We start from the raw sequence: 21663 nt of genomic DNA on the forward strand, positions 1-21663 counted from the left end.
GACTGGAGGAGCAATGTGCTGGTTTTCTCATGGGAGGTCTTGAAGCTGAGTGGACCTGGCGATGTTTGTTACTGACAATGTTAGATTCTCGGTGGTGGCCCATGATTGGAAGCTGCCTTGGGGCAACATCAATGTCCTGGATATATCGAATGTCCAGGACATTCATTCTGACATTTTTATTAAAATGCTGGTACCACAAGAGATCAAGAAACACACAGGATGTGTGCCGCTGCATGCTACGTTTATGCATGGTTGCTCTGTGGCTCAATGCACAGCATCTTCCGGGACGAGACTCCACAATTCCACCTCTTCAAAACATAAGTTTAGGGTTAGGGTCTCACACTTGGGCTGCAAAGCACTGTGATGTATTTTGGGGTGTACCGTGTGCTTATCGGCATGTTGTCCCATCTTTCGCTCAACATGCTGGGAGCTTATTCGGGAACTGAATCGTTCAGTTATTCACACGCCGACGAAGCCTCCAGCACGTGTACAACGAAACATTGCACATCGTGCCGAACAATACGCGGTACAACCAGAAAACATAATCGGAGAACCATGAACCTGGCTATGGTTGGGGTGCCATCGTTGGACTCACGATGCTAGTCCTGGCAGCGGTCATCACTAGCATCTCGCCGCACTGTGCTGTTGATCATCTCTGCCTGCGCAGGGCTGAGTCGGTGGAATGGGAGCCACACAACGAGCGTGTGATGCGGGCCTGTTGTGCAGCGAGTCGTGCTGGTTGATGCAGGGAGGACAACAGCTCACGCTGGGTCCTTTTCACAAACAAGAGGCTCTCTCTGGGCCCTCCTCATTTCTCCCCCCCGACGTATGTTAACAGAGTCTATATATATAGACAGGGTGCTTCAAAACAATGTGAACACTTCTGAGAATTTACAACAAGACCACGAGAAATGTGCTGCCTCCGGGCCCTGTAGACCACCTGGAGAAGATTCCAGGAACGCGTTGAGAATGATGGCGAACAAGTGGAGACTCTTTGACTTTTTGAAGCTATTAACATACATTTTCTATCATGTTACAGTGTATTATCCGTTTCTCGTCGATGAAAACGATATTCCTAGAACGTTTTAAATTTTTTAAGCACCCTGTATATGTGTGTATAAAATAAAATGTAGGTATGCAACTGCAGTAACAGCTGCATACCTAAGATACCATCACGCTGCATTTCAACGGAAGAATGTAGTCGTGTGAAGCACAATTTAAACAAATACGTTGCTGATGAGTGAGTATTCTGTCAGCAGAGATTTGTAAAAGTGTGCCAAGTTGGCAGAAACTTTTTTGTTGCATCAAATGCCATTCCCGATCCACTGCTGGATGAATGAACTCGGCATGGTGGTCAACACCCCTAATCCGCCACTGTATGGTTGATCGTAAACCACTGGATATACAATTCGGTAAAGTTCACTAACACTTACGAGTTAGAATAGTATTATCCATTTGTCTTACTTAATGAAAACCCGGTGAAAATTAATTGTGAATTAATAACCTTTGTTTACGTTGAGCCTGAGATTGTTATTGAAAAGGAACTATGATCGCGGGTTTCGTGTAGTTAAGAGTTGATCATTCTGAGAACTTGGGCCAAACCACAATAGATTTCCTTTACAAATGACTGCTGCGGGTTCTTTTTCTTTAATGTAAAATTACACCCAGCAGGTGACAACATCTCTTCGAAATGACTGCGTGGCTGGGAATTGAACGGTCGAGTGGCACCAGTCTGACTCATCGATACACGAGGCTATTCACCACTTCTCTGCCACATGTTGCCAAAGTGCAGCGTTCTGCATTTTTTGTTGTTGCGATAACGTGGCTCATGAGTTTGTATCCACCAGCCAAGGCCAGTTGTGTGCTGTACGCGCCACGCCGCAAACACTCCAGCAGATGTCACTGCTCGCTGCGGATGGGACTTGAGGTGCCTGGAGCTGCCAGTTTGATCTGGATGCGCGCGGTACATGATGAGAATGAAACGTGGGTCCTGCGGTACAATGCGCCTCTGTTTGAATGCACGGTTACGTGAAGCACACAGACTGGAGTGATGTCGGTAGGCAGGTTAACAATATTATTTAACAGCCATTCCTGTTTGTATCACGCTACGGCAGTCATGCATGCACGCTGAAAACAACTAGAAATTATTGTTTTATGACAAGCCTCATTGGTGTAGTGACATTGTGCGATGACCGAATCAATAAGTCTGTGACGTATTCTTCTTGGTTCTTTCGGTAAAGTCACGTAGAAGGGAAATAATACAATAATAAAAATAAAACATAATAAAATACAATTATCACAACGTTTCGGCCACAACGCAAGCAGCCGTCCTCAGGTGAAGAAGAGGTCTGTCGGAAAGACAGCGTCCTGTTCTTCACCTGAGGACGGCTGCTTGCGTTGTGGCCGAAACGTCGTGAGAATTGTATTTTATTATGTTTTATTTTTATTATTTTATTATTTCCCTTCGACGTGACTTTACCGAAAGAACCAAGAAGATGAATCCCTGCAGTCACGAAAGCTTTAAATCGAAATCTGTGACGTATTGTTTACACGAAAGCGTGACCCTTTATCAATTGACAACGCAGACAGACGTCGGTATAAATTCTGATGTCACTCTTCACTGGCTGATTTGCATTGAAGCATCAGGACATGTGGATTCAAGTTGGACTCCAGTCTTCTGTACTGGTAAATTCCATGAGTGCATCATTACATAATTCCAGTTATTTAAATAACGTAGTGCCATTTAACAGTAACAACGGCCATCATTTATCCATCCTATTCTTGGAATTGTCTGTAAGACAATGGGACCGTGCCAATAGTATAACACCACAACTGATGGAAGAATGCCAAACATTACATCAAATTGTGGCGCGATTCCAGAATTGTCGTTATTCTGTATTGGAAGCGATTTTCAGTGGCTTGACAAATTCCTAGATTCCGCGATCCTGCTACAATTGAACGCGTAATATTGCAGTGGGATCTCCCACCCAGCACTAACCGGTCATTGTGGTTGAGTGCGTGGTCTGCGCTGTGGCGGGGCCTGCCATGGCGACGCCACGAGGCAGGCACCTCGCGCCCTGTTCCTGCCAGACAGATACTCGACTACTACGACCCGGCGATTGACCCCAGGGACAGGGCGCTGCAGTGCGGCGGCCGTATGTTGAACTTCTTTCGCACTGTGCGTAGCCAACCATGCAACTCGGAGAGGGACGACACGAGAAGCGCCGTGTGGAGCGGCGGGGGGCCTGGGGGAGAGGCTGGTCCCGCCAGCTTGCGCACACAAAGTGCCCGACACCGCACAGGGGATATATCACTTTTGAGATCTGGAAAGGGGTCTAGATATTTGGAAAGCGATTTTTTTGTTGTGTTTCAAGATTTTGCTGTTGCTTTGGGAAATGTTGTTTGTCTTCACATATCGTGGCCCGTGGGCCAGAGAAAAACATGGTTTCGCCTGACGTGGCAAAACTTCAAGTCATACCCACGTGATAAGCCACTTCGTTGAGCTTTATTTTGTGGTCACGTCGCTTCTGAATAATAAGCTAACAGCTCAGTGGGCTTTACCTGGTAAAGAAAAAATAGTTTTGTTTGTATCTTTGTAAGTGATTTGTCTTTTCTTTACTTTGCACTCCTCTCATGGTTTTGATGTTCGGTTTGTACCGCGTGCTTTTCGGCATGGTTTCTGAACGTTTTCTTTATGTCCTGGGATTTTCTTACTAAATAAGCTACCACCACGTAGAGTAGTTCCCAGCACAGTCAGCGACACGGCAGGCATCGTGAGGAACAACGAGAGCTATGCAACACAACTGCAAAAACCTAGGCAGTAGTGATAACCTTTATAAATGTGTAGGGGACTGATGTAATTCATCTTCTTGGTTCTTTCGGTAAAGTCACGTAGAATGGAAATAATAAAATAATTAAAATAAAACATAATAAAATAATATAATAAAATTTTTATTATTTTATTATTTCCATTCTACGTGACTTTACCGAAAGAACCAAGAAGATGAATCCTTGCAGTCACGAAAGCTTTAAATCGAAAAATACTGATGTAATTGTTGATTTTCAACACGTTTTTTCTGCTCAATTGGTACCAACAATATTCTTAGCTGCAGCTAATTCGGCTGTGACGGTCCCACCTGATGACGGAGACTTGTGTTGCCTCAGAAACGTCGTGATTTTTGTTTTATTTTATTTTCATTAATTTTGATGTTTTACCTATGTGACTTTACCGAAAAAACCTAAGAATATGATTCCTTGCAGTCACGAAAGCTTCAAATCTAGAATTGGTACCAACAAGTCTAATATGTGTTCGGCGTCCTCGAACGATGAGCCCGCTAGAGTGCAGACATCAGCAAAGTCGGAGAATGGAAGTGGACTGACCCTGGCATTGATTGGCCGTGAGCAAAGTCAGAAGCAATTACAAAGATTGCATTACGCTCTTCCAGTGATACCACTTATTTTAAGGATTGTGCAGAATTAAGTATCCTAGGGAGAGACATCATTTCAACAAACTGGCGTGAACATTTCAATATAAGCCCTTGCCTCACTCGGCCACTTTACACCAAAAATTATCTTGAAACAAGTGGACTCATTAATTATGTTAGCACTGAATTAAATGTTGCCCAATTCTTTCAAACATTTTATAGGATTTAGACGTTCTGCCGTTAACAGCTTTACCGTTTGCACAATTTCAAACGTGCCTCCCTATCATTTCTGCATTGAATTCATACAAACGATCTTCGCTATTTAAAGGCCAAACAGGCTGGCACTCACCTGGTTTTGTTACAGGTTTCTGGCTGAGGAGAATGGACTGAAGGGTTTCAACTGATACAGGAGGACACACACCTGCGCCATCTATGAAAGTTGTTGATATACAACCACTGCCTCTTATGTTTGAAAGACAATTTAACTGGGGAATGCAATTCCTGGTCTCAAATTTGTAGTGGGAATCATAGTTGGATCTAGAAATTTCCCAAGGGATTGGGCAGTCCTGAAATTTCAAGCCTGTTAAATACGGACCTGTATGAAATATTTCTAGCAATGTATTTTCTCTCGTAAATATTGGTAGAATAACAATGTTTGTTGTGGTCTCAGGAGATGTGGGGGTGATCGCTCCCATGCCCTCCCGCCCCCTACTTGGAACTGCCGCTGCTGGGAAACTTGCCTTGCAGAGAAAGATTAATGCTTAAGTCTCCACTAAACATCACTGAACTTGAAGTTTTATTTGAATGTTCAGTCTCACATCTCTTTCGCAAGGTAAAATACATTGACAACATGTTTTCCGGCCACATTTGTCTCGTCACATAAAACAAATCATAGTTTTATTTTGCACATCACACTGGCCACAATTAGGACCTTCCGAGAGTGAATTTTTATTTAGCAACATTGGTTTAATACAAGCAGACTCTGGACCGGTTTTGATATCCAGTGTCTCATCAGCAGCCAGGTTTGCTTAAACAAATGCTCGTGAACTGGTAGATGTTCATAGGCAAGGACTCCTCTCTCTGTTAGAAATGGGTCCTAGTTCTAATAAAAAAACTATGAAATATAAAAAAGAAATTCCACAAGGGTTGTGCTTTAAGATTTTTTTTTTTTCAAAAAACCAGAACACCTGATTTGCACCAAGCTATAAGTGGTACAACTGCTTCTGACATTGTCTCAGCAACTGCTGTGCTCAACTCGCAAACTTTTAAAATCTGTTTTTATTTTTTGCCCCTGGGGGTGGGGGGGGGGGAATTCTCGTTTCTTCCAGCCGGTGTTTGCTATCGTGCGTTTCTGGTACATTCCTCCCCAGGCCTATGTGAGCTGCCCCACAAGCCCCCTGCCTTCTTGGGAGAAGCTTCGCCGAGACGCTGCCCAATTTTAGCACGGTCATAAGCAATAGTCGCTGCCGTGGTGTGATGGTTTGCACACCGGGTCTTGCAATCGAGAGGTCACCGATTCGATATTTCAGTGGCAGTTTGAAATAATGGGAAGGTTTCTTAAATGCCTCATGTCTCTGTCCACGCAGCAGTACACACAAGTAAACCGCAGTAAATTGGCCGGTCACTTGTGGTGATCTTTGGCCAGAGTGGAATAGTTTAGACCCTTTTGACAGCAGTGGCATGAGCAAGCAATTGCAGGGCTGCACCTTTACATAGCAATAGCATAGGCAGTGGCGAGGTCTTGACCAAAGCATGTTGTAAATCATTTCTGAAACTGCTGTCCTCACTCGTACCCTATTTGTCCCAGTCAATTGAAGTCTCCAATATATTATAAAACAACAATTCTCCGGAGAGACAAAACTGACCATGGTGTAGGTCACACCATCTCTTCGTGTGCTGTGCTGGATTTAACAAATCACCACTAAAAGCACTTGCTCTGACATTTTGTGATGCTAAATATGAACTATTGAGGTGACCCGTGGCTCAGAGGTCAGAACCCTGAGCTGGCACTATCAAGGTCCTGGGTTCAAATCCAGGGAGCTTCCTGCTATTAAACTGGATTCTCAAGTGTCGTTAGTTGATGGTCTCACCCGAGTCGCCAATGACTGCACCACAACAAGCAACCGCATCAAATGTGGTTCTTTAAGTAATTTGGCTAATTTTCAGCTCTGTGAACCTCACTCTGATATGCAAAGCGAGTGGTGTAGTGCCGCCCTCTCCTTTGTGTGGTGTCACAGGTGGCTCTGCGATTTCCACTTCCATGGCCCAATTTCCAACATAAGGGGAAAATGACAAATGCATTTTTCACGTGAAACTATTGTTTGTCTTCTTTGTATTAATTCATTGGTGTGTGTGTGTTTGGGCACGGGGAAGGTTGTTCTCTTCCTTAAGAAATGCTTCATGGTTGGCTTACCCAGCCTCTGAGTGAGAGGGTCGACTTCTTCCACCAGGTGACAGAGAACCCACAAATCTGCCGAAAGGACCTCAGGTTCCTGCTCTTGTAGATTGACTCACTGGACAGTGAAAACTATATTAATAAACTATGTTTTATTTTACTAGGTAAGGCCCACTGGAGCTATATAGCTATTTTTCAGAAGCGACTTGGCCACAAATGATAGCTCAACAAAGTGTCACATCACGAGGGAATTTGTAGCAGCCAAATACTCTCAACGCTTGTTGATTCTAAATGTGGAGGGGAAAACTGGAGGAACCCGGAGAAAATTCCACGCAACCACGGGGAGAGAGAGAGAACACGCAAACTCCAAATATGCAGCAGCATGCGTCAGGGTGGGGATCGAAGCCATGAGTTCCTGTCTCCTCGGCGAGATAGTTAACATCTCACCACCGTGGCGTCCAGCAACTGTAGTGGACCAGAGGCAGATTTATGCTGCTCATTTACAAACCACTTGGGTGGGGGGGGGTTACCTAATAGGGTGCAATGCGCTTGCAGTGCATTGGCATTAAGGTGCACGATTGAGGTTAAAAACAAATGAGGGTGTGCATTTGCTTCCACGGGGAGGGGACGCAGTGACTGCGGCATTTTGCGATGAGTCTCGAATTATAAAAGCTCATTCACATTTCCTTTTGTATTGTCTGTTCACATACTACAGATTACATTAGTGTACCTTTCATTGGGCAGGAGAAAGAAAACCGATGATTTTTATATAAACCACTTATTTTATGTATAAGTACTACTGACGCAGCAACCTAATGCGTCATGTTATTTGTAAAGCTTCGGAATCTACGTGTATATTTTTAACCAGTTAAAAATTAAAATGTTATTTGCACATTAATGTATTCATCCACATACCATCCACCACTTTGGATTTAATTTTTTACAAAAATGGTATTTCACTCTGTGCTCAAACCCTACTGCTTCTCCTCTGCCAATAACCGATGTTTCTTTTAGCGAAAACAAATATCTCTTTTCCTATGACTTGCACTATTCCTGCACATCGTTTTGAGATTCAGTTGCATTAAGACGCCATATTGATCAAAACCGTATTGCATTTTCTATCAAACAGAATCTGTGTGTATTCGCAGTAGTTACTTGGAACGGAACTTGATTCAGGAGCACAATCTACTAGACATAGTTAAAGGTTGACATGTGTTGTCTCGCCTTAACATGCCAGCGAGCACTACAATTAGCTTCGACAAAACCTGCTCTTAACTCATTTGCCTTTAAAAGCCTTGTCGCTAACGAACCGTCCGGTATCATGCCACCCCTTGACAGGCGAGCACGAACTCTCTCTCTCTTTTGGCAAGCAGAACTATACATTGGGATTCAGCTCCTCAACATATTGCCATACGAAATAATCAATTAGAACAGGCTAACGGTAACATATTTTGCCATTAAAATACCGGCCTTGGTTAGACTAGAAACACAGCTGGCGGTATTGCACCTACAATCACGATGCTAGCCTTCAGCTAACCTGCCTGTCAGGCATTTAGCAGTGACAACAAAGCGTGAGATTACCAAGAAATTCATGCTCACAACTCGCCCGACTTGCATAACCAGATTGTGTCTGTCCCTTTGTCCACTTAGGGCAGTGGACTGCTGCTAAGCTCATTTTGATCCACTGTTTTGTTGTTTAAAGCATTTTGAGGAAAAACATCTTTTTCAGGAATGCTGTCCATTGTGCCATCGATTAGTTGCACAATTATCAGCTTATATGAAGGTATTTTAAACGGCACTTGAGTGCTATTGATTGACAACGATGGCGAGCGTTAACGTGCCTTTTCATATCCATTCTGAGAGTCAATCTGCAGCACAGAGAACTGAAACCGCCACAGCCAAGTGTTTTTGTTTAACGCCGTAGTTCTAATAACTATATATTGTCATGTTATTCTGGTTGTACAATATCTATTTTAATCAACGGCAGCAATGTGCAGAATTTCTGTACGTTCATTACGAGAAAATTTGCTCAAATATTACAAAACTTACTTCTTGCAGGAGACTGTATGATTTTTAAGCACTTTATTCTAAATGGAAGTTACCAATACTATTCATTATTGAACCGAGTAAAATATAACTTAATAACAAATGATAGGTAAAAGCCCGGTTGGAATTGTTTTTTTTACCACAATCTCAAATTGTACTTGAGTTAACATTTAAATTCCACGTAGGTAAAAAAATATAATTAAAATTAATAAAAGTAATTTTAATTTAATTTTTTTACCTACGTGACTTTACCGAAAAAACCTAAGAGTATGAATCCTTGCAGTCACGAAAGCTTCAAATCTAGAAATTAAATTCCAGCAGAGACCCAACAATAGTGGGCCATTATTAACCATAGATATATCTATACACACACATAGATACTAAAGACCCTGTGGCACCATAAGCATGTGTAAGAAACTGTGCTCGTGCTGTGACACAAATACAAACTGTGAAAATTATTTGTAATCTGCAACGAAAAAACATATTTGCTTTGGTAGCCACGGACTGTAATATCACATAATTTGGTTGTATTGTACCCAGACTATGCACTGTGAAATACAATAAAAATACACTTACATTGTGAACCTCTTTGTGCATTTATCATATGCTCATATTACCATCATAAAGCTCAATGTAACCATCAATACAAATAGACAGTTTGAATATTAATCTTTACCCGCTCGAACATACCACTACCATGACATCAAATTTTCCAGCAACCAACAATCCATCCTTCCTTGTTTCTCAAAATTTTCCATTCAAAAGCAAATGCCCTATGCATCGCAGTGATTGGAAAACACCGCGTGGCATCGGTGGCTCATGGAGCAGTGGGAAGACTGAAGCACGAGACGCCCTCCTCCATCCCCTTCCACCCCTTCCCACCACCAAACTCATACTCGCTCCAATCAGGCTCGTCGAAGATGACGTTCACATCCACGCACAGGTGCAGCCCCACTAATGAATTCTGTGGTACCTTAATGGTCCAACTTGAAAGCCCCACCCCACCACCCCTTGTGGTTATAAAAGTGAGGCCCCTGCTGCCGTGAAAACCAGGCAGGGCTTACGGATGCAGAACGGCAGACACGTCAAACCCAGCCCTCTTCTGCAACCAGCATCGGCCCCATTTCAACGCAGGTACTGGAGTCTTCGTGGTCTCTGTTTTATGATGCTGATCATCTCGCCAGCAAAGTGCTCTGTTGGGCACGGTGAGAGGTTCTTTCAAGGCTCGAGTTATACAATAATTAGAGCTCTCTGGTTGAAACTTAATTCTGAAGCGAAATTGCACGCCTGCCTTAAAGCTTTCGTGACTGCACGAATTCATATTATTTAGGTCTTTCGTTAAAGTCACGTAGATAGGTACAAATTAATTGAAAAATAATAGATATAAAAAAAACTTACGACGTTTAGATCACAACACAAGCGATCGTCATCAGGAGGAAAGAGACGATCGCTTGTGTTGTGATCGAAACGTCGCAAGTTTTTTGTGTATTTCATATTTATTACTTTTATTGATTTGTATCTAATTCACGTGACTTTACCGAAAGACCCAACTAATCAGAGGTATCCTCTTTCACCGGTATATTTCATACGCATTAAAAAAAAAAATTGTACGGTTCATTTAATATGAAACATTGCTGAGTGAGCGCCTTTGGTGAAGCGTCGGTGTTGTGCTGTCGTCGCCGTCGTACTGCCGCGTGCTGCTGCTGATGCTGCTGTTGTTGCTGTCCAAGGTGCTGACCTCCACAGAGGGCGCGCTCACAGGACCGAGCAGGAAGCATGGCAAAGCTGGACGCTCTGCTCGCCGCCTCGCTGCTGCTCGCCGCGCTGTGGTTGCACGGCGTGACTTTGGTATGCGGCTCCCCCTTGTCCTCCCCCTCGGCACCCCACCTTGCCCCATTCCTTTCTTGCCCAATGCTCTGCGTCTCTATATAACCCGGATCGTTTGATCCCACTGGGATTTTTGCACACAGCGTTGGTGTACGGTGCTTTTACTGCAATATTTTGCTGTCTTTTCTTGGATTTTCTGTTTGCACATAGTCACATAGACACTTTAAGATGTTTTCTTGTTCATGTTTTGTTTTTTGTTTGTTGCGGTTGCACCCGATTCAAGAGCCGAATGGCTCATAGGGCTATACCAAATAAATGAAATGAAATGAATCCGCCCCTTCCCTTCTCCTCGCTTCCCTACTATTCTAACTACCACTCGTACCTCTCTACTCTCCACCCCACTGTTCGCCCCTTTTTATTTTTTTCACTCCAACCTTGTATGTATGTTGAACTTCTTTCGCGTCGTACGTAGCCAACATTCTCTGCATAAAGGCTCCTCCCTAGCCTGTATCTCTCTCCCCTACATGACAATCCTTCTTACACTTCTCCCTTGTTTGCACTCATCTCTTACCTTATTCTACCATTGTTGCACCTACTTTTGTCTTCGATTTCCCTTGCAAAAAATCTGAAAGTAAATGGGATTAATAAAGGACATGAGTGTAAAGAGAGTCTTCGCAATCAGCCTAAAATTAGGTTGTGGTGTAATTTTAAGTATGTTATTCTCCAGTGTGTTTTTATTTAGTATCAACGCATTATTTAGTGTAAGCATATTACTTCACTCAAATTTGGTATATAAAACAAGCACGCGCAACACATAACGCTGTAACTCAATTGAGGTTCCTTCTATCTATCACTTATTTTGTTAATATGAGTGAATTGTGTGTTCACTTCATGATGAATATCGTCGCTTGTTGAGTCACTCTGGTGACCTCCTGTGATTAGGACTCGGTGTTTAGCGTGTGTAGGACAGAATAGGCAGGGCGAGGTCAAGCTTCGCTTGAGAAATTGGATTAAAATTGCTTTGCTGCTTTGAAACATATATTGGTTTATTGCAAGCAAACAAGATAAATGGATTCCACAAATTTGAGATTCAATGTTTCTCTATATACCATTGCAGAGTAATTTTCTGTTCTCTCGTGGTTTAATAAAGCAGACAATCTCCATGTGCCAAACAAGTGGATTAAATTGCGTTGTCTTAAAAAAAACATCGCATCTGTGGCATGCAGAACTTTTGTGACAAACATTGGTAGATGGCAGTTTCCGACAGGGAGCATGATTTAAAAATGACTTAATTCATGGTAATAACGGTCAACATATTAAATGTTCGATTGCCTCCCCATGTAGAGTTGCGGGGCGGTGCAGAGATGGGTGCCCTCCACGCAGAGGGAGAGATGGCCTCAAGCAGACGATTTTGTGGGACTCATGGGGAAAAGGTCATATGGTAAGTTAAACCAGTTTGTCTGAATATGAATGATTTATAAGGCTTCGGTCTGCTCCTATGATACAAATTTACATGTCATTTGTATGGATGTCCGACTCACACAATTATTTTTATTACGTGCGCAATGCAGGTGGCTAATCTAATCATCATTAGGGTACCGTCATGACCAGATCGCTGGTTTGATTCCCACAGCTGCTCGGCATTTTCTTCAGGCTGAAATATATTGCAGACTGCAATGAATTAAACGTCCTGGTGGAATAGAAATATTTTATATTAAAGCATTGATTAATGTGCCGATGTCATATCCCATATCTGAATTTGGAAAATTATCCGTAAAATTGTGGGGAAAAAAATAATTATCCTTTTCAACATGTGTCTTTGTATATTTTTCCGATTTTGTTCCATATTCTTTGCAGCATGTTGTTGATCCCCGTGATAGCAGTTCATATGCAGTTATGGTATATGTCCTTCGTCAGGCACCGTAGTACGGTTATTAGAAGTTATTAAGTCAACAATTTTCCCACCAAAACATAATTGACAACTCCCAAAACCGCTATTCTGCATAATTTTCCCTTTACCATATATACCTTATGTTGGGTCTTCTTACTAATGACACTTTTATGAAAAGAAGCAATCTTGATTTTAAGCTTTCGTGACAGTCTGCCTCAGCAGCAGACCATGCTTTCCCACCTGGTGACAGACGCTTGTGTTGTGCCCGAAACGTCGTGATTTATTTTATTTTATACCCTCGTGACTTTACCGAAAGAACCAAAGAGTATGAAATGAAGCAAGTCATTTATATAGCTTTAGTTGGATTTTTCCCTGCAATTAATATACGGTGCTGTCTAATCTCTTTGTAATAGCAACATAGATCTGCAATGTCTCCGTCAGTCTACATGTCTCTCCAAATAAAATTATTTCTTATATAACCCATTGGCCCATACAGCCTTCTGAGAGAGGATACGTTCAGCAGCATTTATGTACTACATGCAAACTTTGGACCGGTTTCAACACACGGTGTCTCGACAGCAGTCAGGCTTGCTGGTGAACTGCAAAAAGTATGAAGGAGACGTGATTATCTATTTTGTAATTTATTTTACCCACAACGGCGCTAATGATTACATTTTCTTTGTAAAATATTTTCTGTCAATTCTTTCCCGAGTGCTAATCATTTGTAAGTCTTCGTTAATTATTTGTGTTCAGTGAACATGAGTAATCCTAATAATCGCAGTACGTCTGTGTGGTGGAAACAGACTACTCGGATGATACTTTTGACGGATTAATGGGCAGAAGATCGGCCAAACCTGTCGGTAAGTACCTACACTTATGAACCACCCAATCGTCTCTGCTGTGAGCTGTTAAATGTCACGAAGTGGGATGTTACCCCTGCTGAAATCATGTGGACAAGAGGATTATACCACTATTAATGCGATGCAATTTAGTCAGATCATCAGAACGTACATTCTTTAGAGGATGCATAGACATTACCAGGTTAATCACGAGAGATAAAAGTAACAATCTTATATTTTAACTCTGAATACAGGCTGTAGAAGGCATTAATCCCGTACGTAAAGTTAATGGCAATTACACATAAATCACCTATAATGGAGTGAAATATATTTTTTTATATTTAAACAGATAAAGAGATAAAGGGTCAAACAGCAATGGAATGCCTCTGATTGCACGTTAATTGATGGGTAATTAAGTGCACACTGACGACGCACAACTATTGCACTAGCTGTTGCATCTGTTGTACATATGTGCGGATGTAGCCAACCGTGCTCGTGCTGTAATACGATGGTCATCAGTTCAGTTCAGTTGTTGTTGTTGTTCTCACTCGAAGGTGCCGGCCATGCTGGCAGTCCCTCGTACGAGCGTTTTCAAGACAGCGGGAGGGCGAGGGCGACACTGGGCAGGCTTGTAAGCTACCTGGCCACCAGTGACCGACACCCGCGGATCAACGGAAGCAGACCTTGACAATGCAGCCTCCACCTCTCGCTCCTTCACACATGCGCGGCACTCCGCGCAAGTGAATCTTTTTTTTTCTTCTTCTGGATATGGCAAATGCATACTTTGCAGGGAAGGCACGTAATCATGTTTTCCTATTTCTAAACGTTGGTCGTGGCATCCGTTGTCTGAATTACGCCTTTATTCTGATGAGTAGATTACCGCTTTTGTATTTGTGGGACGCACATCTCAAGCAAATGAATGAACATGTCATTTTGCAGTTCCTGATGATTTTGAGCAATTGTTTATTTTCATATATATTGTATCTCGTAATTTCAACACGTGTGGATTTATCTTTTACAAAATTAAAGGTCGTCTTATAATTATTCAATCAAAAGCAGTGCAGTAGTATGAAAGCTACCAAAATTGTTTGTATTCTCCAAATAAATAAAAACAATCATTAAAAGTTAATATTTTCTGGATTGTACAGCTCTTAACACCCAAACTCTAAAGGTCCTCATTTGAAATTGCTAATAACTCGGTTTAAACGGCCCCTGAACCTGAGCTTGGAAATGGATGCGGACATATGGATATTATGACTATTACAACTTATATTGGCTATGACCACTGCCTTGGGACAAAACTTTTAATTTCTGGTGAGTGGCACACTGAAAACAGGTGACTTCATTTTGCACATTTTCAGCAGTGAAGCTAAAACGCATGCGGCTGACTGGGTGGATATGTAGCATGTTTATATTTCGATCAGGACAAATGTTCTCAAACTCCAAGCATTGAGCCAACTCGGCTGCTCACACTTAGTCACTGGCCTATTGGATGAGCCGCTCGATCATTGCTGAAGTACACGTCATGGTAAGAAAATGCAGCACCCGCGTAAAATATCACGTGGCATCATTTGCAAAAAGAGGCATGTTGCGATTATGTCATAGCTGAAATAAAAAAAAACTTTAGTGATTAGTTAACTGTTCTTAACGTCTTTGCCAGGTATTCATTGCAAAAATACATTGTTATGTACAGGCTCAACTTACTCTGAAGCTGCTGTACATCACTATACTCGTAAAAAAAAAGTCAAACTCGTTTTTGCTCCAACGGGTTTGGGGGCAGTACTATGGTACCGATATTATCAACCCTGGAGGAACTCCCGACTGAATTTTGAACTCAAATTGCAATCCATGGTCTCCACTGCTACCCCACCCAGCCAGATTAGCATCAATATTGGTACATTGCAAATAATGATCAGATTATATAAATGTGTACTGTGGTAATACTTAACAACTGGAATTTGAGAAGATAACATCAAACTCCTCGTATATTTATACATGTATGGTTATCGCTGCTTCATAGAATGCCCTGCTGTGTGTCGGAAATTTGAGGCGACTGAGCAAACAATAAAACAATTACAGCCCAGTTTGTTGATGTGCTGACAGAATAATAAACATCCCGCTGGGAAGCAAACTGATTGGTTATCTTGTGAATGTTACAATAAATGAAGGCAGGGTTGGATTGGCATGTATGCACGTTGCACTTCTTTCCCACCGCACATAGCCAATCGTACTTATCGGAGTGGGGAGGGGGGACCACAAGCTAAACACAAAAAGGTGCGAGTTGACACAGTGACGGGGTGAGTTGGGTGAGTGTTATCACGTTTGATCAAAGTTGTATCTACGGATGGTGTTGTTGAGCATTTTTCAGCAAACCCCATCTGTCGTGTATCTGAAAATAAAGTGGTTCATCCTTTTTCCACACGCACATGCTGTCTCCTGAATTTAGAACACCCCAGACCAGTGTGTTTGAAATTAAGATCGGTATAGTTAATGGCTTCCTAATAGAGGTTTAATACACGATTAAAATGTCAACATGGGAGGCCATTACCTTTCAAGGTGTAATTTAGTAAATGCAGCACTGCTGAATGCTAAGATCAAACATTACTGTAAAGTGAATTTGAATATGACAATTTGTTATTAGTGTGACTTAAAAAAAACTGGATACAATATTCGGCTTCCTAGTTATGGTTTGGTCACTATAATGTATAACATTATCAATGGCATTACTGAAAGATAATTTAGCAATGTATGTATGTTGAACTTCTTTAGCACCGTACATAGCCAACTATGCTAATCGGAGGTGCGGTAGACATTTTGGAGTCTAGGTGGCATACATGAGTGAATTTAATTATGGTAAACATTACATTCTGATGAACAATTTACCAGAAAATGATATCCTGGTTGCTGCTTCACATTACAGTTGAACTCCTCTTATTCGAACTGACGTGGGGGAACTTGGTATGAGATATGATAGACACCGATCCATGAAAAGAATTTCCTTATCCACTTCATCACTTGTGGATAAGAACGTACGTATGTAGAACTTTTTTCGCACCGTACGTAGCCAACCGTGCTCATTGGAGGTGCGGGGAAGGACAACAAACTAAACACAACAAGTTAGTTTTAAAGAAATTCGTTTCCAATCTAGATTATTTATGAGTGCATAGCCTCAGTGGCTTCCTCATGTCGGAAGGAGGAGCATTCCAGACGGATGCGGTGACCGTCGTCTTTGTTCGATGGCCAGCCAGAAGAGGGCAAGGCCAACACATCTGCTTGAGTACAATCCACTCATTCGTCTCCGTACCACCTCGTTCATTGAGGCTCTCAAGAGGATAACCACATTTCCGTCGTGTGCATGTGAAATATTTACAGAGGTTCAGATCCGCGACCGTAAATGCATTTTTTTGGGTAAATTAATTCATTCGGAGGGCACGTTAATCGCCGAGCCATGCGGCAGCGTCCGCGGTGGCTCCGCGTGGTTCCCGCAGAACTCCGCCGAGCTTGGCCAGTGGACATCGTTCGTACGGCGCCACAGCAGCAGTTTGGGTTGTCATGCAGACCCCCCCCCCCCCCCCACAAGGGTGTAGGTTGGCTGCACAGAACCCTTGACCCTGTACCAAGCCTGTTCAGCAGGGGCCCACTGATGGCATGGCAGGTTGAAGCCAGGTGGACAGGCTGTCGGATCCGCGATAAGGGACTGGTTCGGTGATGATGTTGCCCTCCATTCCTCCCACCAGCTGGTCTTTGTCAAGCAGTCCTGGCGTGGATGTTTAACCCACTGGAGAATGGTGAGTGTCGATGTTGTGCTTTGCTTCACGGCATAAACGGAGTTTCCACAGGTGACAAAATCTATCAATCACAAACGAGCACTGGCATACGAGGTTTCTGCCACAGAATTTGATTAAGATGATTCATATTGTGTTCAAAATCATACGGTCGTATGTACATATACTGAAGGTGCATTACTATACTCTTTGGTTCTTTCGGTAAAGTCACGTAGGTAGAAAAACAAGCAATCGTCTTCAACCTGACGATTGCTTGTGTAGCGATCGAAACGTCGTGATCTATGATTTTTTCTACCTACGTGACTTTACCGAAATAACCAAAGAGTATGGATTCCTGCAGTCACGAAAGCTTCAAATCAAGGTTCATTACTATATTGCCATTTAGGCAATGCTGATTTACGATAGCATCTGTGAAATACGGCATCGCGGAGTTGGGACAATGGCACACACAGGCAAGATTGTCCCAGGCGAGATCATGTGATAAACAACTTATCCACGGCAGCATCCCTATCGCGACTCTCCTGTAGTATAAAGGTCATTGCTGCAATGTTCGCACAATCTTTAGTCGAAATCGAAAGTAAAATCATGGAAATCTCTGAAGTGTGTCGAGTCACGTGCAGTTTGGTTTACATTACGGAATTGTTTTTGAAACAGTTTTTTTAATGAATGATCTAGTCACATGCATGCGGGTCTCTTTAGTCGGTAAAGAAAACAAGTTGTCACCCACGTAGTTGAGTAGACATCCAGGCGCTATCCTTACATATTCACGTTTATTTCCTGTGCATCGCAGCGGTGATTTCGCGACCAGTGTAAGACGATTAATATTTCATGAAAATTGCACAGTGTTCACGTATTTCTCCTCTCAATCACTTTTTATTTATTATATGTGCCGACATGGCAACGTGTTGCCAAGCCAAACTGTCAAACCCACGGAACCGGGGACGTCCATTTAATTGCCTTCAAACTATCACCAAAGACAAGAATTCGAATTGGTGACAGACCTTTTCCGTCGCAGCATCAACGTTGTGGAACAACCTCGCTTCCTCCCTTGACATTGTCAATCATCCTCCATCAAAAAAATATATCCTCAAGCAGAAGATTAGCACTGGTTACAACCACGTTAGCAAAAGCGATTTGTAACCCTTGACCCATGTGTCGATAGTTCACTGTTAATGTGCAATTTTATTGAGGGACTGTGCGTTGTTCTTGTTGTTGTTGTTGTTGTCTCGGTCTGGTCTGGGACTGTTGTTGTTGTCTTTGATGTCTCGCCTAAACTTGCATTTAGTGTAAAAAAAATCGGCAGGAATTAATTGACTTTTGTAATTAATACTTCTATATTTTATTTATTTTAGTGACTATCTTACCTTTCCTATATAGTAATAGGTTTTTACCCTTTCAACTGGTACAAAAACCTATTACTATATTTTTCCACTGGTAAAGGAGGTCTCATAGTGTCTTTGCTATATACTTTGCAATCCTATCGGTTTTTGTAATATTTGCTTTTTGACCCGATCCTATTGGACATCTGTGAGAAAGAGCTTCAAAGGTCATCAGGTTCCTCCAGATGTTAATAAAGATTCTGACTAGCTCCACATCATATTGCCTTGGGTAAGTAAGGGCCACAATGTAATGTTGAAATCCTGCATGTGGTTTATTATCAATCACAATAGAAAATGTGTGGTCCACCACTCATTCGTTTGTATTCAATAAGAAAATTGGATCAATAATTTTGCTTTGTCGATACAATATGCATTGCTTTAACGAAAGCAACCTACAATTTTCCACTATAATAGATTATCACTGCAGTCACGTAGGTAAAACAATCAATAAAATAAAATAAATGAAAACAACTCAATTAAATCACGACGCAACACAAGCTTCCTTCATCAGGAAGCTTGTGTTGCCTCCGAAACGTCGTGATTATATTTAGTTGTTTTCATTAATTTTATTTTATTGATTGTTTTACCCACGTGACTTTACCGAAAAAAACAAAGAGTATGAATCCTTGCAGTCACGAAAGCTTCAATCTATAATTATCACTGCAGTGATTCGTGCAGTGTTACGGAAGCGTCATAATTATACTTTAATTAGATAGTATCCATGACGAGTATCTGGTTTCAAATTTATATACATTTTTCCAACAAAATTTAAAGGCCGTATACATTTGTATCAAGTTTATTCCTCCGATTGAGTGTCCAAACAAATTTAATTTGAATACATGGAACTTATTTGAATCACAAAGTGAATTGCAAACCAGGCACATTGTTATTCAAATGAATTATTCAAGAACCATTGAAGACTAAACGTCTGGGATTGTTGCAACTATAACATAAAAAGTGCAGCTGGCACGGGATGGGTCTCGTTTATCGAGTTTAGACAATTAACGCCTCCAATTTACTATGGAATTGATTGTTTGCCCATATCGTTGGTCCGTGCAAAGAGACAGTTATTAGGGGGCAGAACAGATCTTTTCAATTTTCGTTAACAAAAGCTTCATTTGTTGATATCGCAGAATCAATGTATTGTTACCACTTAATCGTGCTATATGAAGAAAAGCCTTTACCCAATGCGTCACCTATAACAGCATATAACGTTTCCTTTTAAGGGCAATGCTATTGATGGATGCGTTGAGTTTTAGCATTATAAACACTGTTTGGGCAAAAAATGCAGAGTATGCACGTAATAGACGTTGAAACTCTTTCGCAACGTACGGATCCAACCGTGCTAATCGGAGGTGCAGAAAAGTAGTGGGCAATTAGCTGTGACGTCAATGGTCTACGCACCTCGAATCGTTGCACCGTTTTCTCACAATGGGCCTCGACTATCAAGTTTTCGTCGAACATTCTAACGCGTCCGCGATTGTGAAGGTCGGTGAATTACCCGGATTGTTGTGTTTACAGGTAATGACCCCATAGAGATAACAACCATCTGAGTGTGACACTCAACGTCAACTCATTCTCATATTATTATTATTTTAGTATATTATTAAATTATTTTATTATGTTTTATTTTTATTATTTTATTATTTCCATTCTACGTGACTTTACCGAAAGAGCCAAGAAGATGAATCCCTGCAGTCACGAAAGCTTTAAATCGAAATTTCATTCGAAGCTGTTTAATTCAGGTTATACTCATTAGTAGTATAATATCACAGTCACGTGACCAGGGGCTCAATGGGTAGAGCAAGCGGCTCACTGCTGGAAGGTTGCAAGTCAAAATCTTGGTTGGGGGTTGACTGAGCCCATCATCCCTCTGGGGTCTATACAACTAGTACCACTTTGTGGAAAAGTCAGCAGTGGTCGTCATATCCAGAGACTCAACCCCGTAATGGAAGTGAGGAATCTCCACCGTTGGCTCAGCAGGGCTATGAATAGAAGATGGACACTGCCTCAGTGCTTCATGAGCAGGAAAATACTCTTGACTTTATTGACTCAGTAGTAAGCGATCGTGTACATGAATCATTTACAATGTAAAAACATATATATAACACATTCCTGCGGAGGGAGCTGGTAGGAACGTTGGGTTGCTCGCTCAATGGCCAGGGTCAACGGCGGCGTGGTGTTTTCCGCAAATATGCCCGACTGTGAGGGCGGGCACAAGCCGGCGTGAGTAGGTTAAACGTTGAGTTTTATAAGGGCACCACGGGGTGACCAGCCCCTCCCCACCCAGCCCCACCCCTCCCAACCCCCACCCAGCCCCTCCCTCCCCACCCAGCCCCTCCCTGCACGACGGACACAATAATCCCCTGTGGGCTGGTGTAACCAGGAGGTTCCTACCAGTATGAGTGAGTAAGAACAGCGGTGAGCTGTCATGGCCCATGTAACATTTGCCGTAAGTTAGAATGAGGAAAACGCACGATAGATGATACCATTGCTGCTGCAGACGAGACTCTACAGTTGCTTTCAATTGCATATTGGTGCAAAACATGCTTTTGAACACTTTTTGTCGACCAACTCTGAAAATACAGATTTTTTTTGGGGGGGGGGGAGTTTGTAATGCACCGCAAGTGTTGTCAGTAATGAGTATAATATTTCACCAGTGCCGAGTTTCTATTTAGTTATTAGCGAATGTATTTATTTATTTCAAAATATCCTCCTCCGAACCTTTAAACTCCTCTTCCCGAGCATGCAGCTACTGCGTCTAATCCATCGGGCACAGTTGGCTGCAGTTGGACATGCGCCAGAGTTCATTGCAGTAGCTTTCCCACCGGGGTCATGCAGGGCCGATAGGGGTCACGCATCGATCAGGGGTGTTATGATTCATCGCTGGGCGACACGCGCGATCCTCGCTCGCAGCCTGCACTTTGTGAAAATGGGGCCCATTATCGCGGAACAGGGACAATTATGCAGCGTTCACGGCGTCACTCAGAATCACCCCCGAGTTCAACTATTTGGCAGATTAAACTTGATACGGCGACATTTGTGCACATTAATTATGGAACGCAATAACGCGTTTA

The 21663-nt window shown here is 42.3% G+C and overlaps 1 protein-coding gene across 1 annotated transcript; it reads left to right on the top strand.

The window, feature by feature from the left end:
* Positions 1–9921: 9921 nt before the first annotated feature.
* LOC144733386 (uncharacterized) lies at positions 9922–15538 on the top strand. The gene is made up of 5 exons (XM_078615284.1): positions 9922–9999; positions 10596–10713; positions 12037–12133; positions 13387–13443; positions 13977–15538. The coding sequence occupies exons 2-5, from the start codon at positions 10642–10644 to the stop codon at positions 14108–14110; spliced, it is 360 nt and encodes a 119-aa protein (XP_078471410.1). The 5' UTR covers positions 9922–9999; positions 10596–10641; the 3' UTR covers positions 14111–15538.
* The last annotated feature ends 6125 nt before the right edge of the window (positions 15539–21663 follow it).

Source organism: Lampetra planeri, chromosome 2 (genome assembly GCF_965212315.1).
Source record: "Lampetra planeri chromosome 2, kcLamPlan1.2.h2, whole genome shotgun sequence".
Classification (NCBI taxonomy): Eukaryota; Metazoa; Chordata; class Hyperoartia; order Petromyzontiformes; family Petromyzontidae; genus Lampetra; species Lampetra planeri.